The sequence below is a fragment of the Lolium perenne genome, chromosome 4 (assembly GCF_019359855.2).
Source record: "Lolium perenne isolate Kyuss_39 chromosome 4, Kyuss_2.0, whole genome shotgun sequence".
Classification (NCBI taxonomy): Eukaryota; Viridiplantae; Streptophyta; class Magnoliopsida; order Poales; family Poaceae; genus Lolium; species Lolium perenne.
This window is the reverse complement of record NC_067247.2, coordinates 161,081,193-161,103,745: the sequence shown is the minus strand read 5'-3', so window position 1 is coordinate 161,103,745 and position 22,553 is coordinate 161,081,193. Positions and strand designations below refer to the sequence as shown.

Sequence of the window (22,553 nt, the reverse complement as noted above, 5' to 3'; positions counted from 1 at the left end):
CATGGGGTTAGATCGCGACCAATTGAACTTAAAGTCCTGCACAAAAGACATAGTTAATTTTGCATATTGTCTTGGCTCTCCTTCAACAAAATCACTCAGCCCTGCTCGAGAAATTAGACTCCGAACATCTTCCAATATTCCCGCGCTTCTCATGAAATCCACGCACGGGTAGTAAGAGGGGTATACTCCCTCTTCACGATTCACTCTCATAACTTGTTGGACCTCCAATTCTTGTTGGTTAAGTTGATATCTACTCCACTCCATTTTCTGAAATTTTCAACAAACAAAATAAAATTTGATTTGGTGACATATAATCAAGGGGAACTACTATAGGAACATGCTAGAGTACTAATCATGCATCAAAACTAGTTTATACAACTTAGAACAAGCATGCAAGCTCACTAAACATGTTACCTACAGCAGCAAAATATTCAAGATATACTCAACCAAACAAAATTCTACTTGGATAGGTGGAGGAGTCACATACCGGAGAGCAAATGTGCCAAATTTCAGACAGAAATCTGGGCTGAGCAAAGAGATCGAAAAATCCTGAGCTCTTGAGCAAAAACGCGAGTGAGAGAAAGCTGGTTCGAGTTTTTTCGGGAGAGAGAAGATGCTGGGAGAAAGAGATGAGATAGAGGGGCAAGGAGGGGCCCACACCACAGGGTGGCGCGCCCCCCTCCTTGGCCGCGCCGGCCTGTGGTGTGGCACCCTGGGGTGCCCCACAGGTCATCCTCTGGTGCTCCCAGGTGCCTCGTCGAAAAATAGGACCAACGGTATAATTTTTGTGAATTTTTGAAAACTTTGAAAAATGCACATTTCTGGGTATTTAGTTTATTATTACTGGCCAGGAAAATTTTGAAATCCCCAATTAACTAAGGAACTTTGCAAATTAAAAGTGCTACAGCAACTAGAGCAAGTGGAGGAAGAAAGAGATGTTGTTTACCTCCTCTATGCATATAAAAAGTATTTGTTAACAAGGTTGATCAAGTCTTGCCACCAAATAAATTTTACATAGCATAAGAAGAAATAAACCTCAAATCAATCATGTTACCTTGAATTGTATTGATATGGATCCAATCACGAGAGTTTGATATTCTTCTTTAGGCTCATATATAGGATAATCAATAGTTCCAACTTTGATAGTTTTCACATTAGAAATAGTATTGACTCCACATACTTTATCAATCTTCTTGGGGAAATAAACGGTATGCTCCTTATCATCAACATTGAAAGTAACCTTTCCTTTATTGCAATCAATAACAGCCCATGCGGTGTTAAGAAAAGGTCTCCCAACAATAATAGACATATTATCATCTTCAGGCATTTCCAACACAACAAAATCAGTTAATATCAAGCAGTTATTAGTAACTTGAACAGGAACATCCTCACATATACCAACAAGAATAGCAGTAGATTTATCAGCCATTTGCAAAGATATATCAGTAGGTATCAACTTATCTAAGTAAAGTCTCTTATAAAGAGAAAAAGGCATAACACTAACACCGGCTCCCAAGTCACATAGAGCAGTTTTAACATAATTATTCTTAATAGAACAAGGAATAGTAGGTATACCTGGGTCGCCCAACTTCTTTGGCACTTTGCCATTGAAAGAGTAATTAGCAAGCATAGTGGAAATTTCCTCATTGGGGATTTTCCTTTTGTTAGTAACAATATCTTTCATATACTTTGAATAAGGAGGCAATTTAATAGCATCAGTCAAAGGGATTTGCAAGAATAAAGGTTTCATCCAATCACAAAATTTATTATAGTGTTCTTCTTCCTTTGATTTTAGTTTCTTAGCAGGAAAAGGCATTTGCTTTTGAACCCAAGGTTCTCTTTCATTACCATGTTTCTCAGCAATAAAATCTTCTTTAGTATACTTTTTATTTTTAGCATGCTTTTCAGGTTCTTCTTCAACCTCTTCTTTATCAGGAGTATCATTCTTATCATTATCTTTATCATGTTCATTACCACTTTCAGTTTCAGCATCAGAAATAGAAATACTATTAGGATCATTAACAGGTTCAGAGGATTCTACAACATCCTTATGTTTCTTTTTCTTTTTCTTAGATGGAGCACTAGTTTTTGTTCGTTGAGAATCTTGTTCAACTCTTTTGGGATGTCCCTCAGGATATAAAGGATCCTGAGTAGAAACACCACCTCTAGTTGTTACTTCATAAGCATGTTTTTCTTTAGAATTATTTCCCAACAAGTCATTTTGCACTTTAGTGAGTTGATCAATTTGAGTTTGAACCATATGAAAATGTTTAACAAGCATCTTAACATCATTGGAGGTTCTCTCTACAATATCATGCAATTCACTAATAGCTCGAGAATTTTCCATTAAATGATTCTCTACTCTCATATTAAAATTTTCTTGCTTAATAATATAATTATCAAACTCATCTAAGCATTGCGCAGGAGGTTTTGAATACGGAATATCTTCTCTAGTAAAGCGTTGAAGGGAGTTTACCTCAATCATGGATGAAGGGGGAATTATCTCACATATATCTTCTATGGGAGGAAGATTCTTCACATCTTCAGATTTAATACCTTTCTCCTTGAGAGACTTCTTGGCTTCCCTCATATCTTCATCATTCAATTTAATTAAACCCATCTTCTTTAGTATCGGCGTTGGAGTTGGTTCAGGCGTAGTCCAATCATCATGATTCCGGCCTATTTTAGCCAATAATTCTTCAGCGTCGTCTGGAGTTCTTTTCCTGAAAACACAACCAGCACAACTATCCAGGTATGCCCTAGACTCAATGGTTAGTCCACTATAAAATATATCAAGTAAATCATGCTTTTCCAAATCATGATCAGGCCGAGCTCTAATAAGAGAGCAAAATCTCGCCCAAGCCTCAGGCAATTTCTCTCCATCTCCCTGGTCAAAATTATAGATTCTCTGCAAAGCAATATGTTGAGCACTAGCAGGAAAGTATTTACGGAAGAAAACATCAAGCAATTCTTTTGGACTTTTAATAGAATTAGGTGGCAAACTATTATACCAAGTTTTAGCGTCATCCTTTAATGAGAATGGAAAGATTTTAGCAACAAAGTAAGTACGCTTCTTAACATCATCAGAAAACAAGCTACTCAGAGTAGATAGCTCAATCATGTGTTCAACAGCACTTTCTTTTTCAGTACCACAAAAGGGTGTTTTCTTAACAATAGCTATATGAGATAAATCAAGAGAAAAATCATAATCTTTATCCTTAATGTTTATAGGAGATGTGGCAAACTTAGGATCAGGAGACAATTTATATCTAACAGCATGTTCTGCAAGCAACTTTTTAATTTTTCTTGCATCAGTAGTAGCATTACATTTTTCAATAAAATCATCATTAAGCTCCACATAATCTTCATCAGGATCATCACTAGAATAATCAAGTTCAGGTGAATTAACAGGTGTAGTAGCATTAGGAGTTTCAGTATTTTCAATTTGTCTAGACCTAGCAATCGTAGCATCTAGAAAGGATCCCAATGAACCACTATCATCAAGCATAGCAGAAATATTATCAATATTATGAGAGTTTTCAGATTCAGCAGAAGTACCCGCATGTGAAGCATGTGGCGGTGAAACAAGTTTATCAATCACAGATGGTGAATCAAGAGCAGCAGAGGTACTCAGAGTTGTACCTTTTCTTGTAGTGGATGGTAATATGGCGACCTTAGTATCGTGAGGTTTACCCATGATGGAGAATTTGCAGCGAACAATATCAATCCAAGTGAACTTACAAATAAAGCTATGCTCCCCGGCAACGGCGCCAGAAAATAGTCTTGATGACCCACAAGTATAGGGGATCGCAACAGTCTTCGAGGGAAGTAAAACCCAATTTGTTGATTCGACACAAGGGGAGACAAAGAACACTTGGAAGCCTTAACAGCGGAGTTGTCAATTCAGCTGCACCTGGAAACAGACTTGCTCGCAAGAGTTTATCAGTAGTAACAGTTTTATAGCAGTAGCAGTAGTGAAATAACAACAGACGAGTAACAAAGACAGCGGTAGTGATTTTAGTAAACAAAGCAGGATTAAAATACGTAGGCACGGGGACGGTTGAACTGGCGTTGCATGGATGAGAGAAACTCATGTAACAATCATAGCAGGGCATTTGCAGATAATAATAAAACGGTGTCCAAGTACAAAGCAATCAATAGGCATGTGTTCCAATTATAGTCGTACGTGCTCGCAATGAGAAACTTGCACAACATCTTTTGTCCTACCAGCCGGTGGCAGCCGGGCCTAAAGGGAAACTACTGGATATTAAGGTACTCCTTTTAATAGAGTACCGGAGCAAAGCATTAACACTCCGTGAACACATGTGATCCTCACATCACTACCATCCCCTCCGGTTGTCCCAATTCTTGTCACTTCGGGGCCATTGGTTCCGGACAGCGACATGTGTATACAACTTATAGGTAAGACCATAAACAATGAATATCTTGATGAAACAATAACATGTTCAGATCTGAGATCATGGCACTCGGGCCCTAGTGACAAGCATTAAGCATAACAAGTTGCAACAATATCATCAAAGTACCAATTACGGACACTAGGCACTATGCCCTAACAATCTTATGCTATTACATGACCAATCTCATCCAATCCCTACCATCCCCTTCGGCCTACAGCGGGGGAATTACTCACACATGGATGGGGGAAACATGGCTGGTTGATGTAGAGGCGTTGGCGGTGATGATGGCGATGATCTCCTCCAATTCCCCGTCCCGACGGAGTGCCAGAACGGAGACTTCTGGCTCCCGCGACGGAGTTTCGCGATGTGGCGGCGTTCTGGAGGGTTTCTGGCGACTTCGACTTCTCTCCGTGCGTTTTTAGGTCGAGGCCAATAAGTAGTCCGAAGGAGGGCGTCGGAGGCCGGCCGAGGGGGCCACACCATAGGGCCGCGCGGGCCCCCCTAGGCCGCGCCGCCTTATGGTGTGGGGCCCTCGGGCCTCCACCTTACTTGACCTTCTGGCTCCGTCAGTATTCTGGGAAAATAGGGCCTTCTGCATAAATTCCGAGGATTTTCCCGCAAGTTGGATTTCTGCACAAAAACGAGACACCTGTAATTCACTGAAACAGCGTTAGTCCGTGTTAGTTGTATCCAAAATACACAAATTAGAGGCAAAATAATAGCAAAAGTGTTCGGGAAAGTAGATACGTTTTGGACGTATCACGCTCCAGCCGCCTTAGGGGGGGGGGGGGGGGACGGGAGCGGGGCGTCTCTTTTTTTAGTCAGGGATCCTCCTCCGATGGCCTAGGGGGGGGCAACTGTTTATAAATTTAACTATGAAAAAGTTGATTAGTGCAAGATATTTGAATTTTTGATTGGCGGTTAATGAGCAAGTGCATTTCTCAAATGGCTAAACAATAATCATTTTTAAGTCAGTACTAATAGTCATCATATCTGAACATTGAGATTAATGCAGATGCGAAGAGCTAGCAATACTTTTCTCGATTTGAAGAAACAACTTCTCATAGAGATTTTGGATGTTGTTTTTCTTTTTTGACACGAGACATTGTTTTTCTAAGAAAAAAAATACTTTGAACACTGATTTTCATGCAACGATCTTTTTTGAAATTGTACTTCCTCCGGCTTAAATAGTTGATGCAGATTTAGTCAATTATTGGACTGGAGGGAGTATTTTCTATTTAGGAATTTGGGCCTCCAATATTTGGGCCCACCTTTGCTTCTTCCAACAATCTGCAGCATTTCCCCATTCCTGCTCCATTCCACTGAACAGCGACGCCGCTCCAAACCCTCGTCCCCACGGCGGCGCTTCCGCCGGCGGCGGCCATGGACATCCTAGGGCCGATCGGCCCCATTGACACCAAGATGGCGATGGAGATCCAACGCCAAGGCGTCCTGGCCCGCTTGCTCTCCTGCATCCACTACATCCTCCCCGACCCGCCCGTGTCCGCCGCCGCTCGCCTCTCCGCCCTCCCCTCGCACGACGCCGTCGACCGCGTCAGCCGCCTCCCCGACGCGCTCCTCGGAGACATCGTCTCTCGTCTCCCCGTCAAGGACGCCGGCCGCACCGCCGCGCTCTCCCGCCGCTGGCGCGGGGTCTGGCGCTCCGCCCCGCTCGTCCTCGTCGACGCCGACCTCCTCCCCGTCGAAAGCACCGCAGGCGCTCGTGCCGACGCGCGTCGCGTCACCTCCGCCGTCTCCCGCGTCCTCGCCGCGCACCCGGGGCCCTTCCGCTGCGTCCACCTCACCAGCAGCTACTTGGAGGAGTTCCACGGCCCGCTCACGCGCTGGTTCGACCTCCTCGTTGCCAACGGTATCCAGGAACTCGTCCTCGTCAGCCGCCGGTGGCCGCTCAACATTGTGCTCCCCGCTACCTTCTTGGACATGGCCACCCTCACCCGCCTTTACCTCGGCCTCTGGAAGTTCCCTGACACGACCGGCCTCCCTCGCGCCGCCTCCTTCCCCAACCTCCTGGAGCTCGGGCTCTGCGGCATCTTCATGGACAGCAAGGATCTGGACTACATCCTCGACAGGAGCCCCGTGCTGGAGACGCTCTATGTCGAAGCCAATCTGTTCAAGCTTCGCCTCCGCCTTGTCAGTCAAAGCCTCCGGTGCATTCTGCTCATTGGGTGCTTCTTTGAAGAAATCTTCGTGGTGGACGCCCCACGCCTTGAGAGGATCATCCTTTCCGAAGCTTCTACCCCTGACGACAGCTGCACCAAGGTCAAGATTGGCCATGCCCCCAACCTGAACTTGTTAGGATGCTTGGAGCTGGACCCAGGAACGCAAGTCCTAGAGGTCGGCAACACCGTTATCAAGGTGCCTCATCTTTACTTTATTCATTGTAAACTCATAAACAATCAATGTTAATTGGAGATCTTACTTATCTTATTTGGTGCACTACTAATTATAAAGAACACATAAGTATTAATTAAAATATAGTATCATTATATGGTTTTTTTTTGTGAAATTGGGTTTATTTAATATATGGATAATTTTTTTAGTATGGCATACAAACAGTTACTATATAATTGCAGACACATCAACACTTCTGAGATCATGACAAACAATGTCCACCTATTGATTCACAAAGGAGGAACTAATGGCATAAATTTACAAACATTATCTTAGGATGAAGGACCATCAATGCTAATTTTGGTACGAATTAACAATTGGTGATAGAGCTTTGTTTCTGTACACTGCCCCATGACCTGGCGATATATTGTTGCCCACAGGAACGCTGTACATTAGGCTCTCAATTGGCTACTAGTAGGTGGAACTAAAAGCTTGATGTATCATCTTGCAGTTCTACATGCTTACGAAACATGGGAGCTTTCTTGATTAATGATGATGTTAGATGGAGTGTGTAGTCTTTTCAGTAGTCAATTCTCCAATAGGGTAGAACCTAATGCGGAATTTGAAGCAAAGAAACTCTATACGGCCCCATTAGTTGAGGTTACAAGACTTCAAAGATCAGGGCATTCGGATAAAGTCAGATCGCTACGGCTGGTGGATTTACATTGAATCTTTGTGCACTATAGCTGTCTGCTGGCCTGCAGCACATCTGTCCTCGGCGAAGATACCCATGGCTATTGCCGCACCAGCCTGCAGATTCAAATAGATCAAATGGATTAATTTGGGTGCAAAAGACTATACGACCTTTTTTTATTATAGGGGTAAGTTTCAGTCTCCACCTTTGATCTGCATCGGAATTTATGAACTTCTCTAAGGGGTGTACCAAAGCAAAGCTCAAATATAAATATTAGAAAGCTCTTTAGTGTGTAAACTGAAACAATATGTCTATTAAATGTAAATTCTGAATACGGACATGTTGATCGAAACAGAATATAAGCTTTCTACCATCTGATGCTTAGATATTGTGTGGAGAAGATAGGAAATAACTGAACCATCGCCTTCAGCACACTGTCACATATGACCGTCACTTGTGTCAGTTTCTTCATCCTGCATGAGCAACTCTATCTTGAAAGCTTGCCTATTTGCCATTTTGAACAGATACCCTCTAGTAGGGTAGAAACAAATCAAGCATTAGATTTCCTAACTTATCTCATTAATTCTCTTTTTTTTTCTGTTGAATTGATGTCTACGGCTGGCCGAAATAATATCCTCGATGCTAGATGACAGTATCTAGTGAACATTTAGCTATCGGTCAAAATGATGAACAAAAAGAAAGTAAAAAAAATATAAGTGTGCGCCTGCAAGGTTCAGAATTTTGAAAGACATAATTTTTTTTTCTGATATATGAGACTGTAAAAGAAAGACATACTAGTACTGGCAACCCTTAGTTAAGTCTTTGCTGGTGAATGGATTCAAGAGTCCAAATTAACCACATCCATCTCGTGATCGTATCTATAACACTGTACATAGGTTAGTTTTAGTTTGGTGAGCGGTAAACGTCCGATTTAACACGCGCCAACCTATTTTTTCTCTTTTAATGGAAACCTCGAAATGAAAATTCAACTTTCCAAATAGAACATCTCCTAGGATGATTGTGGTGGTGTGTAAGGAGCCTCTAAATAGTATATACAAGATTTTGATTGCAATTGCAGGGCAGGACAAGGGTGAGCCCAAGCTCCATGGTACCAAGTGTGAGGATCCTGGCATTGGAGGTGCGTTTCGGGGTCCGTAACGATGCCAAAATGATTCCCAGTGTTCTCAGATGCTTTCCCGATGTTGAGACGCTCCACATCAAGGTGAAGCCCCCGACACTTATGTTGGGATTCATTTGCGTCATTGCTAATTGCTATCAATACCTGATGAACTGCATGGACATTCACTTGATTGAATTTTCAGTCTGGAGACACTGATCAATCCACTGGCAAGCTCAACCTTAAGTTCTGGCATGAGTCTGGTACCATAGAATGCATTCGGTCGAGCATCAAGCTGCTGGTTCTCCATGATTTCCGAGGGGACCGAAGTGAGCTTGCCTTCCTCAGATATTTCTTTGAGAGTGCATTGGTGCTGAAGGAGGTGGTGATTCTGGTGGCCGCCAGTGTCACTTCGATGGAAGAGGTGGATTCCAAAGTGGCGAGTTTGAGGACCATGAAACGGGCCAGTAAAGCCTCCTCGGTGCTGGTCACTAGCTGTTCAGATCCTGAAGGAGGTTACATTCGGAGCATCAAGAGAGGATCTGATTTTTCTCTTCGTGACCCGTTTGCAAACTACGGAAGTCAGTAAGCCACAACAGCTATGTATTTCGTCTTGCAAACTAAGTTTCTCTGGAAGTTGCTAATGTTCTGTTGCTCAACTCTCACGTATGTGGATCCAAGACACCATTGGAGAATTGTTGAACGCTTGAAGATTCGCCCAGCCTCCTTGTTCTGGTAGCATGATAAGCTCACATGTCGAAGTTAGAAGTAACATTGTTGGTTCTCACTACCATTCTGTTGCAATCACTGTTTTTAGGTTGGCAATCGCAGACCACTGTAGCTCTTTTCATGACGATTTCACTAGCTAGCTGTGATATGATGAAAATGGTTTTAGATTGCATGGTTTTTGCTAAACATACGAGACTTTGCGCTGGTGAGGATTTGTGATTTATGAGCTAATTGGTGTTCTTTTTTACTGTCGTGCTAATTTATCTAAATGTTAGGTCGCAGATTGTGGCACTGTGTGTTCCGAACTTGTGATTGATTTGCGTATACTTGCCAGGTCAATTGTTTTCGGAGTTACTGCTGTTCTATGGGGTATGCAGCATCCTGGACCAGTAAGGCACAAATGCTAGCCCCTTGCCATTTATTCTCAGATCTTCTCTATACACAAAACAAATAGTAGGAGTAGAACATTCTGTGGCTATGCATGTCATCATCCACAAAGAGGATGACATGGTGCTCTTTGTGGAATTTACTTTGGACCACCCGAACCTAGTTAAAGGTGTGAGGCAGTAGCTCTAGGGCAGTGCATTGGGCATGCTCTTATTATCTATATCTATACCTAAGAATAAAGGAGCTAAGGTTTCTGCCAAAATTTTCGTCCAACAATTTTTGGACCATTTTACCCTCTCACCAAATCGCATATTACTGTACATTGCCATTGTATCGGTTCCGTATTCCTTTTTCTATTCTCCCGATGGATCCCCTTCCCTTCGCTCACCTTCCTACGCTGGCGCACGCGGAAGCCGCACTACCTCAGGCACGATCACCCGTGATTCACGAGCATGAAGGAGCTCCTTCGCTTTCCTACAACGTCAATATTTGGAATTTGTGAGTACCGCAGGCGGCCCGCAAAATTCCGCATCTAAAGGTATAATAGGCGCACCCTCACCGAGCCTCTAGGTAAATCTGAATTGACTGGCCATAGGATTTTACCTAGGCAAATCTAGGCCGTCCGTTTTTTTACCGCGTTAGTATAAAAGGAGGATCCTATGGAGGAAACCCTAGCCGCTTTTGTCCCAATCCCCGCGCGAGGCTGGCGATTTTTCTCCTGCCTCTCCTCTCTCGTGCCCTCTCCTCTTCCCCCTGCTTGGGCTACAGCCACCACTCCCTCCTTTGCCCGATCTCCATTCATGGCCATGGCCGGGCGGTACAGCGCCGGTCTTGGGCTCGAGCGCCGCGTGCAGGACGAGCTGGGCGCAGGCCTTGGGCGGGAGCAGGACATAAGATACATGGAGGAGGTTGCCTGACCTACTAATGACGAAGAAGAGCAAGGGGCGGGCCAGCACCACCACGGAGTTGTTGGGGGCTGTTGCGAGTAGGAGCACGCGATTCCCTAGCCTACTTTGTCACCGAGGACGCAGGTCAGCAGCCCAGGAACCTGCCCTCCTCCTCCTCTTCTTCAAAGGAGACCAGCATGTTATCTCCTCTCCCTCTCTTTCTTTCCTCTCTCTCTCTCTCAAGGAACAAAGAAAATCTCAACTTTATTTGTTGGTGCAGATCGGTTTTAGTATGCTCATAAGTTGCTTGATGAAAACTCTACCAAATATTATTGTTGACAGGAAGTGGCAGCACGTGGTGGTGGTCCTCGGCAACGACGAGAGGGAGAGGGGATGGATGCTTCAAGATTCGATGCGGTTGTCATGAGCATCCAATCCATTTGGCTCCATACTGCCAATTTGGTCATGTTTCTCGACTTCCCCCTTTTTAATTTGGCTTGTATGTTTGATGTGTGACCTGAAGGTTTGTTAGTTTTGTTTCATGGATAATTATTTTTTTGGCATGAATTACTCCAGAGCAGGGTGTATACAGTATTCTTCAGATTTTGGTTATATTAGGCTGGTCTTCTTCGATGGTATGGGCAAAGAGATTATTTGTAGGTCATTGTTGTTATTTTAGCCAGCATTCTCGTGAATAAGTCCTTACAGGGAGATAGTAGCTCCTTTTTGTAGATCTAAATTGCAGCTCTTTATTTGTAGGACACCTACACATTTTAGATTTATTGTTTGTTGCTCTCTTTACATGCAATGTATGAGAACCAAGATGCAAAATGCTACATCGCAACCTGTGTACCAAGCTTGAAGAAATTTAGAAATTGAGGCAGCATCAAATCCAAGAGCTTTTACATCAGAATGTTGTTGTTGAGTTGCCATGGTATACCCTTTGCCTTTTCATGAATTTCAATTCTTCTTGCAACTTCGACTTAAATAATATTTAGAAAATTCCATACTGTCTAAATAACATGATATGCCCACAGTTTAAGTCTTGAAAATTATAGTAATACTTATGTCTTCATGGTGGTTCAGCTATGCATTTAGTGTCTTTTCATAACAGACCCAACACCTTATATGATGCATTTAGTATCTTTGTTCAATTGACTATTTACTTGTTTGTGCTCTTTTCTGTGTTCGATTTGATGTAGTGATGCAGTTGCTTACGTGATGCAGATATTCATGGGATAGTCAATGTACTTGCTGGTGTGTTTGAGGTAGATGTATCAAACTGGCCACCATTTATGTCAAATGGTTTCAAAGGTGTTGTAACCAGATCCACAGTAGTTTTATTTGCCTATGTTGGATTTGATGCAGTTGCTAATTCTGCAAAGGAAGCTAAATGACCACCGGTAAATTCAATATTTTCCCATACTATCACCTTTAAGTCTTTTCTATCATCATAATTCATTTGCTTCTATGAATTTTGAATTTCGAGTATATGTTTTCTCTTTTGTCACCATAATCCATTTGCTTTTTAGAATTTTGAAGTGTTCAACAATCTATTTCTCTTTTATCACCTTTGATTTTTTATATGTAATATAGCTTGGATCTCTTATGGCTATGTGGGATATGTTTGGCATTTCCTAGGTCCTTAAGTATTTCCATGTGGTTGTTGGTGCATATATGCAGAGCCAGGCCTGCAAAAATGGGTATTTTAGTATTTAATTTTCTGCTCAAATGTGTACATAATATCTGCATTGTATGATCAATGAAACCAGTATAGGATTTGATTTATGATTACAAAAACTAGGATTAGTTATACAAAGTTCAGTTTGTTTATCTGCCAGCGCACGGTTGTTCCCATGGCATGCCCCTAACCTGCTACCTAAGAACAAAATTTATACATGTTAGCTTCTCAGCGTGATTTATTAAGCCTGTAGAGGATTGGATTCAAGGTTCTTTGATGTAAATAACTCCCTCTGGGTTAATTGATTTATGTGGGTGCATTTTAGGAGGATCTCATGGCATGACTGAAAAAAGATGGGGATCCTAAATTGCCGGAGATGACGTCTCAAGGAATGAGCATTGTTTTGGGTTATCAGGCTGGTGTGTGGATGGTGAGGAGAACGGTAGAGTTCATGGACATTGTTGCCCGAGCACATCTCAAGGGACTGAAGTTTCTCTACCTCAATGATGTTGAGGTACTAACACACATTTCCATGTGGCTTATGTAAAATTTGCTTTACCGGAGTCATAATTTAACTTGCGTAACTTTTCTTGTAGTGTGCAGAAGATGTAATTTTTTTTGCATGAGGTAGTGATTCAAACTTAATTGGGTCAACTCCATGTGTCTACAAATTATGTATGTCCTCAGTCCAATTAGGCTGGCGTCAATTATATTTTTCATTTCTGCTTTTTTGGTGTTTATTTGATTTTATTCTTTGTTTGTTAGGTGCAGGTGTATTTTAAAGGGGAAAAAGAGTGAAGCTGGCCCTGGTTCGTCATGGAGGATTTCCCTCCTCCGCCATTTGAGTTCCCAATTGGCCGCCGCCGTTTTGGTCATCCTTCTGTCCAGAAGGCAGCCACACATCTAGGTGTCTCTCTCTGCTACTGCTTGAAAATGATCTCTCTCTGCTACTGCTTGGAAACAGAGTCCTCCACTTAACTGGAGCTTGGGACTTTCTGGAGTAGCAAAGAGGAGGCAGGGGCAAGAGGAGAAGAGGAAATCCACTGATGCTTCTTCACACTACCCCTATAATGTAGACGAATAGAAAAACTGGTCAGCTGACTACTTGTACACCTACCATTCACCTATTTGTATTTTCTAAGTCAGTGCAAAATTTTAATTAGCTTTCAAGTAAAGCCATGGTGGAAAGTGGAAACTCACATGATTTGTTTGCAGGGTCTTGCGGAAATGGGATGAAGATTTATGTATACTAGCTGAAACACCGTGCTTTGCTGCGGAAAAATAAGCTAATAGGTAAGAAACTACATATTAGACAAAGTAGACAAAGTACATATCTGCTTGCCTTTTTGAGTCCATTGAAAATTCAAACAAATATCTATCTTGCTAATTTTGTATTCCCTCCTGAATCTGCAAGAAAAGCTAATTCAAAATAAGGTGGATATGGTTTTTATGCAACGGTGACCATAGTTTTGTAAATGGATAAGAGTTCATGCAATAACAAATATAATGGGGCATACCAATATTTGACCAGGTGCGCTGCTCCATCCAAAGTAGCAAAATGCGTGTTAAAATCCATCAACTCTGCTACCTATAATTTGCTGATGAGGAATTTATGTTGGGGATAGTGCCCCGCTCACATATTAAAAATATATTTATTTATTTGCTCAGAGCTCGATTGTACATTTACATTTGTTATATTTGGTACTTTCCGAAGGAAAATAGGAAATGGCAACCTATCCATGTTATCTGGAATAAGTACTTTACTTATACGACTTCCATGTTTTTACAATTTTACTTCAGCATGAACCATGAAGTCATATATGAAGAAATTACGGCTCATCAGCAAAGTAATGTATCTGAATATTATCAGTTTATCGTGCTTTGGATCATTGCTGCTTTCGGCTAATTGTATCATATAGTTGATGGTGGCGATTGTATGATTAAAGGATGCTATCAAGAAGTATTATGCATCGATTGTAAGTTTTGTCTTGTTTTCCTGCACTTTCCCTGCTTAGTTGAATTGAGTGAGTTCTGAATACCAAATGATAATTAATTTGATGTTTATGCTTCCTTACTGGCTTCTATGACAATTGGTCAAGCCCAAAAATGAGAGCACACAGTCTGCACGTTGATGCAACTGTCGAAATTCTTGAGCTGAGTTCAGGAAGTATGGTGCTATCAAGCCTGGCGAGTAGTACACTGTCAGGTTAGTTAATATTGTATGAATGTAGGGCTTGGTTTCCATAAATCATATGCTTGCTGACATTTTTGTGATGGTTGTGCAGCCTGATGGGTTTATTTGATTTTCATGCTATCCTATCTTCCTCTGAATACGTTGCATTTGCTTCATCCGCTCACATCTTCCATTTGTAGTTCATTTTTCTGCTTCCAATCAATGCACATAGATACTACTTTGTGTGGCTTTTGTGCTACAGAACTTGTGGTTCCCTGCACTGTATATCCTTAGTTCAGTTTCATCTCTATATGCCAGTGGCCTTCTCTGTCAGTAGTGAGGCAATAGGTTAAAGCTGCATAGTAGTGCCTGCTTCTTCTTTACATAAGTTGGTCACATTGTTTCCACATGTTTCAAGGAACACAGGTTTAACCAAATTAAACCATCAAATGAGAGAATACCATGCATAGTTGTAGGGTAATTTGTTTAGCTCAAAATAATTAAAGGTTTTTAAGATGCTACTACGAGAACTAGAATAGTGGGGCATATAGGGCTTTCTATCATGGTTAGGGAAATTTCATATATCCATAAATTTAAAAGCTTTTACTTAATTTATAATGAATAAAGTGGAAGAGGTGTCATTCATATGTATTAGTTAAAGAAAGGTAAATACTGAAATCAGTAACTTTTTTCTGCGCCTAAATGAAGAGCATGCCATTTTCTTCCTAGCAAATCAGGTTGTTATTTAAATTCATATACTTGTTTATTCTATTTCCACTTCATATGTAGATATGAACTGACAAAAAATTCGAGTGGTTTGTTTCCTTATCTATTGTGTAGGACACTCTGTGTATTTTTACTTATTAACATCTCCTAGATGCTATGCTCTTATTTTACTTTGTGTTATTCTGAAAGTTCACCCAACAGGATTTATTGATAGAACTCTTCAGAATACGCGGTGTATTGTTGATTGCTAGTGCTATGTTTTTTTCATACTCACAGCTAATTGGTCTTTTAGATGTTCATCGTGTCGTGTCTTTGCTTATTAGCGGTTACCTGTTTCTGTATAACTCCAATGTTACATCATGTTATTGCTATGTGATTTTCGAACCTGACTGAAATGCACTGGTAGCGCAGTTTTGTTGTGCATGTTCCTTAAACTGGACACTAGCCCAGCTTAGCCTAATCATCAAAAAGCGCTACCGCTGATTCCTGGTACATCAGGAAAAAGGTCCTCTTTGAAATTTCATAGCCCGATCACCACTGTCTAATTTGTATATGATATTGTTTTTCATTGAGTCACTACTTAATTTGAGCAGGACATTGTTACTACCATATCAAGATACGCTCTGTTTATACATTGGGTCACTACTTCATTTGAGCAGGAAAATTTGTAGCTTGTCCAATTCTGCATCGGCCTTCATATTAAATGGTATGCGAAAGCTGTCAGCATGAGTAGCTCCGTCAGAGTGTTCCCTTGGAAGAAGCAGTCCTAATGCAAGAGAAAGAAAGTAACTGAGGGAACCTATCTTGGAGGATATAAATCATCGAACCAAACGTCCTTCCACAAAGAACTGTGTCACCTGGATTTTTTGTGCATGTTGTAACTCCACTGTAAATATTAAACATTAGCTACTTAATTGACTCAATTAGTGGAGTTTTTGTTAGACGTTGTAATATCCAAATATGTTCAGGTTCATTCAGAAAAAATGTTCAGGCTTGTTAAGTTCGAGTTTGTTTTGCTTTGGAGTCAGAGTAATGCAACATGTGTACTCAATGATTTTTATACCTTACGAGACATCTGTGTTTTTGCCATAAAGATGGAGCCTCCGTATAAGTGGGATTTGCAAAACTGTGATTGCAATGATGGAGGGCACCATGATATGGAAATATGTCCTCCCCGATCAATCTGGGTAGCTGCTTCAGATTCAAGTTGTTCCTTTGAGCAGCAGTCTAGCGAACTACTATGCTTGTTTTGGTGCGGTACATTAAGTTCATAGGTTGCAATTTTTAAGATCAACATTGAAATTCTTCAGAGGGCTGTATTACTGTTGTCTATCTCTGAATATTGAAAGCTGATGGTTTTTTCTTCTGTCAAACAGAAACTATGAAAAACTTCAGATTGCCTTGAATCATGTGTTTGCAAGATGGCATGGAGTATCTACCTTATTATTTAGTGTTTCTATTTTTCTCCATGCATCATTTCATTTCATCCAAACCAAGCTGTAAAATACTCCAACAATCATGCCCTTTAATTGTCACTTACAAAAGATGAAAAGAGCTCAGTTCAGCTGCAGATGTTTGCAATTGACTCACACTACCGAATAATGAACTTAATAAAAGATTTAAACTGAATAAATTTCAACAGACAAATTTTGCACGGCGTATAAAAAGGAAATTGCTATTATTTCATTGGCAGTTCAGTCGCCATCCTGTGGGGGCGGTGGAGCATCCTATACCAGCAAGCCAAGTCCTCATCTGGCCGTGAACTGGGCAGCGCCGCAGCCTTTGAGTCTCCATCACGTGGGGAACATATGTGGCCTTCGAGTCTCCGACCCGTGGCAATGCCATGGTACCCCAGCCGTGTGGGTGTAGCATTGTGGCGGTAGTCACGTCCGAGAAATCATGGCCACTGAATCGCTCGAGGAGATAACACAAAAGAATTAAAAGTAAATTTGGTGCACATACACATTAGTGATCCTATTTTTATAAAAAAAATCAAAACTCATATTTTTGAGTTCCAAAGATTATTGAAGAAAAAAGGATGTAGCCAGTAAAGTATCCCGCAAATGTGCAAATTTTCAGTTTGAAATAATGCGTATATTTTGGGCTACATAAAATTTATAAAAGCGTGGATCCGAGTAAAGTGATTCAAATTTCTAAAAATATTAAGACATTTTGTGTAGCTCAGAATGGAAAATATTTTGAATTGACATTTTTCACGTTTGTAGGATACAACATTTTAGCTACCATTAGGGTTTAGTTAACGATTTTTCGAAACCTATAAATATAACTTTTAAATTTCTTAATATGAGGAGACCACAGGAGCTCGGGAGATAAGCTAACTTTTCAAAAGAATTTATTGATAGAAGGTTATACAGACTAAGCATTAGCACGAACTCTACGGGATAGTGCGCCAAGGCGCACCGTGCCATACTTGGTTTGGAGCAAAGACTTTGTACTGAAATGGATTATCATATTGGTAGCTATTTTTATCGCAATTATACAAAATAAACATTGACATTTGTTCCACGGGGTCGTGCGCCAAGGCGCACATCTAAATCTAGTAGTTTTTCTTCCTGCCTGCGGGTGTCCGCCAACGACAGTTACGTGGGGTGGGCTGTGGGGCGCCGCAGACAGCCCGACTCCACTTGCAGCCTGAGCCGCAGATAGGGAGTGCTCTTGGGTTTTGATTTGGCTCTCAAATCTGGGCTCTTAAAATAACTAGGGTCGTTCCCGGCCAAAAAAAAGGTATTCATATTCCCTGTTAAATAGTCCCACATCGATACTTAATAGCAAGTTCATACGGTTTATATACGCTCGGAAATTCCAATCATCAGCAAGCAATTACACGAGAGAGACAAGCGCCAAGATATGCTGTGGGAATTCAGAGGGAGAGCTCAAAGAAGTGAGAAGGAGAAGGTCGGATATGCTGTGGGAATTGAATTTAAGAAAAGGGGGCTTGGAGAATGGAGAAGGGAAGGTCGGATATATGCTAGGATTTGGTGGCGGCGGGTCAAGCTCGAAGCACAAGAGGAGAATACTTACCCTGGCGGCGGTGGGTCGGCTTCACCCACGAACAGAATACTTGCCCTGATCGGGCGTCCTCAGAGCATGTCTAACAGACCCCTTAAATTTTCGCCCCGTATAACACGAAAAAATGGCCCCGTATTCCATTTCGATCGGCCGAAAACTCGTCCGAGCTAGCAGTCCCCGTATCGCTAAACTGTAAAAGGGCATATTCTAGAAATATGCCAAATTAAAAAAATCCCCTTCTCCACTTCTTCTTCCTCCTCCCGCCCGCCCCTGCCTAGCCCCTGCCCCGGCCGCCCCCCACCTGCCTAGCCCCTGCCCGCCGGCCGCCCGGCCGGCCCCCGCGCCGCCGGCCCACGGCCGTCCCGTCCCCGTCCCCGCCCGCCAAGGGCCGCGCCAGCCTTGGCCGCCGCCCGCTACGGCCGCGCCCGGCCTTGGCCGCGCCCGCTACGGCCGCGCAGCCTTGGCCGCGCTTCGCCTTCCGTCGCGCCGCCCGGCCGGCCGCGCCGTCGCCCGCTACGGCCGCGCCAGCCTCGTCCGCCTCCCCAACCCCACCTGCGCGCCCACGGCGCGAATTTACCGGCGAACCGAGCCGCCGCCACGCCGGAGGCACCGACGAGCGCCAACAGCCGTCATGGAAGCAGTTGCGATTTCTGAATATTCAGCGCGCCACGAGTGAGGGTTTGGCCCTGTATTCGGCCTCCCGCCCCGTACAAGTAAGGGGCCAAAAGCCACCCCGTAGTCCAAACTGTAAAAAATCGACACGGGGGCCTGTTTTACGGGGTCTGCTAGACGGCCGGGTAGAGTCCTACCCCGTATATCGGCGGTTATTTTACGGGGTTGGGCCGTTTACGGGGTATGTTAGACCTGCTCTCAGCTATGGAGTCTGCCCCCGTCGGAATCTCGTTGGGCTTCTGCGCGTCTCTCCCCAAAATCCACAGCCCTCGCACCGAATTGGCAAGCATCCAGAGCAAGGCGGCGTAGATCCCGTCGCGATAATAGTGCCCTCTAGCTAGTGCCGCGGAGTTTTCAGTCTGAGAGCAATTCCAATAGTATAGCCAACTGTTGGCTATAACAAGTTGTCATATCATTTGTAGTCATCTTATAGCTAACATGTATAATAGTTGGCTATAAGAATGAAGCACTTTACTAACATATGTCCCACCTTTCACTCTCACAAAGTGCCTAGGAGCACGTGCAAGAGTTGGCTATTGCATAGTAGCCCATCTCCATTCTCTATCCTCTTCTCTCTCCTCCAATTCATCTAAAATATATTATTTAATGTCTTATAGTTAGCTGACTAGACTCTATTGTACTTGCTCTGATGCGCTTCCGCGTGGCCGGCGACGCGCCCAGCCCCTGCATCCTCCTTTTAGCCAGGTACCAGCTCAGAGATAACGTACTCCGTACTTAATTTCACCTACTAACGAGGAACAAAAGGCCATTTTGTTTAATACATAAATAGGCTATATGTCGGCGGCGAGGCTCACAGTTTCTGGTTCTAGGTTAGACAGGAAAGAAGTGGAAGGCACGGGATATTTTCTGGCAGCTTCTTCACTCATCCATTCATCTGTACTAGGCTTATACATGTTACAGCATTTTTACTTTAACCCCTCTACTATACAAATATCTAACACAACTCCAACACTCCCCCTCAAGATGGGGCAAATATATTTAGGAGCCCCATCTTGCTACAGATTTTCATAAAAGATACATTGCACACTCCTTTGGTCAACATATCAGCGATTTGTTCTCCAGATCTAACAAACTGGACTCGAATTAATCCCCCATCTATCTTCTCTTTTATGAAGTGTCTATCTATTTCGATATGTTTTGTCCTATCATGATGAACGGGATTATTCACAAGCCTGATTGTAGCTTGATTATCACAGTAGAGTTGAAGGGGTGTATTATCAAAGAGCCCTAGTTCCATCAATAATATCCGCAGCCACATCAACTCACATAAGCCCGAGGCTATAGCTCTAAACTCTGCTTCCGCTGTGGATCTGGAAACTACGTTCTGTTTCTTACTCCTCCAACTAACCAAGTTACCACCAACAAACACACAATAGCCCGTGGTTGATTTTCTATCATCTAGGCACCCAGCCCAGTCTGCATCTGTGTAACCTTCTATCTTTAGGTGCCCATTTCTGGAGAACAAGATACCCTTCCCAGGGCAGGTTTTAAGATACCGTAAGATATGATTCACAATATCCAAGTGACCGGTGCGAGGGTCATGCATATATCGACTGACAACACTAACTGCATATGCAATGTCCGGTCTGGTGTGTGATAGGTAGATTAAGCGCCCCACTAGTCTTTGATATTGGTGTTTATCCACTGGATCACCAAATTCTGCTAAAGTGCGATGATTTGATTCAATGGGGGTGATTGCTGGTCTACAATTGAGCATTCCAGTCTCCGCAAGTAAATCGAGTACATATTTCCTTTGTGAGAGATAAATACCTTGAATACCATATGCAACCTCGATTCCAAGGAAGTAGTGAAGATACCCCAAGTCCTTGACTTCAAATGATTTTGACAACATCTCCTTCAGATGTGATATCTCCTTGTCATCATCTCCTGTAATGACTATGTCATCTACGTAGACAACAAGAATTGTAATTTTACCACTACAATGCTTAAAGAAAAGGGTGTGATCTGCATTGCTTTGTTGGTAACCCATCAAGCATATTTCCTTTCTAAATCTCCCAAACCAAGCTCTTGGTGACTGTTTTAGTCCATAAAGGGATTTCCTTAATTTACACACCTTACCCTCAGTTTCTCTTGTATTAAAACCCGGAGGAATTTCCATATAGACTTCTTCTTGCAACTCTCCATGGAGGAATGCATTTTTAACATCTAGCTGGAATAGTTTCCATTTACGGTTAGCGGCTACCGAGATTAATGTCCTGATTGTATTCATTTTTGCTACAGGTGCAAAGGTTTCATCATAATCCACCCCATATGTTTGACTATATCCCTTTGCTACTAATCTAGCCTTGTATCTTTCAACCTTGCCTTCTGAATTTTGTTTTATAGTAAATACCCATTTACAACCAACCACTTTCTTATTTGGAGGGAGAGTAGTAAGTACCCATGTGTTGTTTTTGTCTAGTGCTTGCATTTCTTCTAGCATTGCCATCCTCCATTCTGGGTATTTCTTTGCCTCTTGCCAATCATGTGGAACAGGTACTGCAGAATCCAAGGATGATATAAATGACTTGTATTGAGACCCAATAGAGGAGTATGAAACATAATTCGAGACACAATATGGGGATAGTTTTGAAGGTAATTTCCCAGCATTGGTCCGTGGTTGTTTTCGATGAGCAATAGGAACATCTAAATCATCATACCGGGAGGAGAGTGTACCACTGTTTGTAGATGATGATGATGATGATGATGATGATAAGGATGGTGAAGTTTGGGATGTATCTGGAATTATTTCCTGCACTTGCACCTGTTCCTCTCCCGTTCGGTGTCTCCTTGAATATACCTGAAGCTGTCGGTCCTCATTCGGTTTAGGCCATTGTGCTTCATTTGGTCTGTCCTGAAACTCCCCCTGTACATCTTCGTTGTCTGTTTCAGATACACTAGCACATTCATCACCATGTGTATCACCTGTTGGCATGATTCGAACAATCATATTATTTGTGAGTGCATCATTGCCTTCCTCCGCTTTATCTCCCCCTGTCGCGCAATCTGTTTCTGAGGTATCATCAGCAAACATATCAGGAAACACATCAGTTAAATCAATTGGTCCACCATAAAACGCATCATGCTCCCTGAATACTACATCCATGCTTACAAACATTCTTTTTTCAGCAGGACACCAACATTTATACCCTTTTTGTTTCCCAGAATATCCGACAAATATACATTTTACCGCTCTAGGATCTAACTTCCCAACTGATGGCCTGTAATCTTTCACAAAGCACACACATCCAAACACTTTTGGAGGAACCACATATGATGTTTTACCTGTTAAACACTCGAGAGGTGTCTTATGATCAAGCACTCTTGATGGCATTCGGTTTATTAAGTAGGCGGCTGTTATCACCAGAATTTGACCGAGTCAGAGGTGGGCCGCGATCAAGATGGGCTTGAAGAATATACATGGAAGAAATACGTGAATCGGCCTTATATATATACAAAGTTTGGGCTAGTTTGCCCGTGTATCTGTAACATAATAGGATACGTGTCGGTTAGATAGAGTTTGGCTCGTGCCCGGTTGGGATTATTCCCACGATTAGAAAGTCTACGGACTATAAATATGTATCTAGGGTTTATGAAATAAACAACAATCACGTTCACCACAAACCAATCTAGGCGCATCGCCAACTCCCTTGTCTCGAGGGTTTC

The 22,553-nt window shown here is 42.5% G+C and overlaps 1 protein-coding gene and 1 long non-coding RNA gene across 15 annotated transcripts; both read left to right on the top strand.

The window, feature by feature from the left end:
- The first annotated feature begins 5,634 nt into the window (after positions 1-5,634).
- LOC127294336 (F-box/FBD/LRR-repeat protein At5g22660) lies at positions 5,635-9,528 on the top strand. Its single transcript, XM_051324138.2, has 3 exons — positions 5,635-6,794; positions 8,543-8,686; positions 8,787-9,528. Exons 1-3 carry the CDS (start codon positions 5,802-5,804, stop codon positions 9,168-9,170), a joined length of 1,521 nt encoding a protein of 506 aa, XP_051180098.1. The 5' UTR covers positions 5,635-5,801; the 3' UTR covers positions 9,171-9,528.
- An 860-nt stretch (positions 9,529-10,388) lies between these two features.
- On the top strand, positions 10,389-16,164 carry LOC127294340 (uncharacterized). 14 transcript variants are annotated; one of them, XR_011742965.1, is made up of 10 exons: positions 10,389-10,783; positions 10,865-11,518; positions 11,812-11,987; positions 12,591-12,779; positions 12,862-12,940; positions 13,031-13,357; positions 13,481-13,558; positions 13,685-14,112; positions 14,185-14,241; positions 14,365-16,164. It is a non-coding gene; the product is annotated as an uncharacterized lncRNA (long non-coding RNA). The 14 variants fall into 14 exon arrangements; XR_007846562.2 differs by having other exon boundaries at positions 13,685-14,241; positions 14,365-14,471; positions 15,824-16,164; XR_007846564.2 differs by having other exon boundaries at positions 11,812-11,852; positions 11,953-11,987; positions 13,685-16,164.
- The last annotated feature ends 6,389 nt before the right edge of the window (positions 16,165-22,553 follow it).

Excerpts from the sequence above, each read along its gene's own strand:
- LOC127294336 (XM_051324138.2), top strand. The coding sequence starts at position 5,802 with ATGGACATCCTAGGGCCGATCGGCCCCATTGACACCAAGATGGCGATG. Across the intron at positions 6,795-8,542 it reads TCGGCAACACCGTTATCAAG|GGCAGGACAAGGGTGAGCCC; the intron begins GTGCCTCATCTT and ends TTGCAATTGCAG. Across the intron at positions 8,687-8,786 it reads TTGAGACGCTCCACATCAAG|TCTGGAGACACTGATCAATC; the intron begins GTGAAGCCCCCG and ends TTGAATTTTCAG.